Below are 3458 nucleotides of genomic sequence, written 5' to 3'. Positions count from 1 at the left end.
TCTATATATATATATATAATATATATTAATTTATGCATATAAAATTCTTATTGATAGACTACCATGCATCGGATTATCCGTCAATAAATATTTATTCTGATGGTATATATTAGTTAGGGAAGTAAAATTTCTTGTAGTGGTTGTTGGTCATTTGATGTCACGTGATGCTTATTTTAAGTAAAAATTTTGTGATATGCAAACGTAGATGCCTTGGGTGTGTATATGCATGCATCACTGCCAATACGAGCAATAATATTTGATGTATACGTATCCTGCGAGTTCATCCTTGTTAATAGAATGTAGGGTTGGTATGTATTAATTTTTATACCAATCAAACCAGTACAATTTCCACTTCTTTGACTTGGACATCATCAACTTCAGCAGGACCAAGAGTGGGTAAGCTTTACTATCAACTAGTCAATGTGGCCCCTTTTTCATCAAATATGAATATGTCAGCTACATACATATACTTCAATAACCATTCAAGTATATATGAAAGTGTGATAGCTAGGTTCCGAAAACTTAAATTTATTGGCTTATGCAAATATGCAAGTAAATGATGGGTACAAGTCTCATGAAATAAAAAAAGATTAAAACCACCTTGTGTTTGATTGGTGAAAATTATTCTGTGATGGGATGGAGTTAATTAATTGCGGAGCACACCCTGCGAATCTCACCCTCAGTGCAAGTCTTGACACCAATGTTACTCATCTTCACCATGGACCTCCCAAACTCCACGTTGAAGTTCAATCCCTGCAAGCCTCTGATGCCTAGGAACCGCTGCACGTAGCTCCTGGTGGAGGCATCTTCCCACAACTTCTGATCCGACTGCAGTATTCCTCGCCCATTCTTCAGGTTTTTAAAGAAAGAGGCGTCGAATGTGTTGGGGCTACCAGTGTCCAGTGCAACGCGCCTGTTTGCATCACCGTTTTGAGGGCAAAGAGCTTGAAGCTGAGGAAGGAAGGCGGGGTCTATGGAGGGGTCAGCACCATTTCCAGTTGTCATGTTGAAGTTAAACAGTCTGTCCCTGAAGAATTGGCATGCTGAAGTTCCAATAGTGTGACCGCCTGTAATGTATTCACATACATGTACCGAGTTAATTTAGGTATATAGACTCTGGTGGAGTAGAGCCAAGAAATTAAGCTAAGTAAGTTGAATAATTATGAATTTCATACGACAGTTCTTACCAACAAGAGCAACAAGATCTTGATCGTTGAGACCCTTGTCAGCGAACTTTTGCTTTTGGAGGTCAATGGAGTCACGGGAGGCTGGCAAGTTGGCAGTCTCAGATGCTAATGAAACACGACCGTCTCTCCGCCCTGTGGGCACCTTCCAGCTTGCTCCTTTGGTCTGCGTAAAACGTTGGAGCAGCATAAATAATAATAATGCATACATAAGGCATTGAATAATGTAATATGATGAGATCGGCCATGAATCATGCATATATGCATTCCAGAAGGACAGAGTCACGGGCAGCGAGAGCAAGAATATCAGCGCATGAGACCACTCCAGGGCAGGCGGCTTCCAGCCGGGTCTTGGCGTCATCTATTACTTCATATCCTCTCAACAGACTATTGGGACCAGCAGTTCTTTCAGTGGAGGAGCCAGTGAGGAGGATGGAAGCATCGCAACCTCGGACGAAGCAGTCATGGAAGTGCATGCGGAGCAAACCAGGGGCAATGGTTGGGTTGGAATTGAAATGATCTGTAACAGTCTCTTTCACAATGGATTCGACTTCAGGGCAGGTATAGGAATAGAATCCGACCCGCGTGCCTTGGCCTTGAGCCAATGCAGCAGCCATGGCAATTAGCAGTAGAAACAGCAATATGGATGTTAAGGCGGCCATTAATACTCTAGCTAGGGAAGGATTTTAAGATGGTGAAGAAGAGAGCTACAATATGTTATAGGGTATTGGTATGTTGAAGCAGTTTGATGTTGTGGGAGGCCAGACTTGCCGAGTATTTATAAGCTAGCTCCTAATTGCCTATATGAGTAATGATGAGGTCAGCACCTGAGCACACCGAGAACGAGTAAGCAAAGCGTGCAGTTCCAAGTTCCAACCTACTGATGAGATACCAATTAGAAAGGATATAGAAGTTCCAAGTTGCACTGTGGGCCTTGGGTTTTTCAATATATGACAAATAGTCTTTCCTTCCAAGACTGAGTTTAGAACTTCCAATTTCTTCCTCTGATTAATGTAATTTAAACTAGACTTTTATAGGTTTTATTGACAATTTCAAAGGAAAAGTATGTAGCATTTTAATTATACTTTTTACTCATTCCTTCTCTTTTATGTATTAACATTTCATTTTTGAAAAATAATATATATCAACCAACATTAAACGAATAAAATAATTAAATCAGTCGTTAAAGATGTGACTCCCATAGAACAATATATCTTTGTTCCTTTCGCTTTGGGCATTCATTTGAGAAATATGAGAAATTGTCTATTTCTTCCATCTTATTTATTTCCTTTCGTTGACGGAAAGTGAAATGTTGAAATTCTCAAACCTGCTTTGAAGTGGCATTTGTCATAAATAACGTTTAATTAATTTATTTAAAATTTTCAAATTCATTTTTTAATTAGTAGTTGTTAGGAATAATCTTTACTTATGTTGGATGAATTATCAAATTTTTAAGTTTTCCTAGGTGCACCTAGGGCCCCTCAACTCTCTTCCGACTTAGCCACCCCCATTCAATACCTCCACTTGCATAGACTCCTACAAATTTTAAAGTATTTTAAAATTTAATAGAAAATGATAATTGCCAAATTCTCATCCAACATTTAATAGTAAATCTATACCCTTTTTTGAAGGCCTAATACCACCACTACTTTTAGCAAAAAAAAACTTCATTTAGAGCTTAGCAGCTAAGCTAGAAACCGGAATAAGCATAAACTATAATTGAATGAACTTGTATTAGAAAAAAAAAAAATTCAATTGGCATGAAGCTTGGATATATAAGGAGCTATCTAAAATGAATAAAAATGGAAGCTCATCCTTCCCTTTTTGGGTAGAGTTCTATTTATGGTTTCCAAGTGGTGGTAGTTATTACCTTCTTAATATGAATGACATTTTCATTAAAATAATATTAATTAAATATGTTTTTAGAAACCGGTACTTATAAATATATGTGACTTTCACTTATAAGGTAAGGGACAATGTTATGGGTGATTAAAACAATGTAACTCATCCAAGTGGTCAAAATAAGTCATGACCTCATCTATTTCCATATCAAGAATTTGCCCTTAACACATCTTGTCAAGGAATTTGTATGTTTACATAATTAAGTTGTTAATGAAAAAAAATGCAATAATAGACCAATTTTTAAGACTATGATATGGTTAAGCATATAACAAGCTAGTGTATCAATTTTTGCCAACATTGGCCAAATTCCCTCTCTTCTTGTTTAAGCTTTGTAAAAATATATTGACTAGTTGACAGTAAAGCTTACCCACT

General features: G+C 37.2%; 1 protein-coding gene across 1 annotated transcript; it reads right to left on the bottom strand.

Annotated features, from left to right (window-relative positions):
• Positions 1 to 642: 642 nt before the first annotated feature.
• LOC100267515 (peroxidase N1-like) lies at positions 643 to 1846 on the bottom strand. Its single transcript, XM_002269705.5, has 3 exons — positions 1452 to 1846; positions 1188 to 1348; positions 643 to 1067 (listed from the first exon to the last, which is right to left on the bottom strand). The coding sequence occupies exons 1-3, from the start codon at positions 1844 to 1846 to the stop codon at positions 643 to 645; spliced, it is 981 nt and encodes a 326-aa protein (XP_002269741.4).
• Between the last annotated feature and the right edge of the window lie 1612 nt (positions 1847 to 3458).

Source organism: Vitis vinifera, chromosome 12 (assembly GCF_030704535.1).
Source record: "Vitis vinifera cultivar Pinot Noir 40024 chromosome 12, ASM3070453v1".
Lineage (NCBI taxonomy): Eukaryota > Viridiplantae > Streptophyta > Magnoliopsida > Vitales > Vitaceae > Vitis > Vitis vinifera.
The sequence above is the reverse complement of the archived record's forward strand: the minus strand, read 5'-3'. Positions and strand labels throughout refer to the sequence as shown.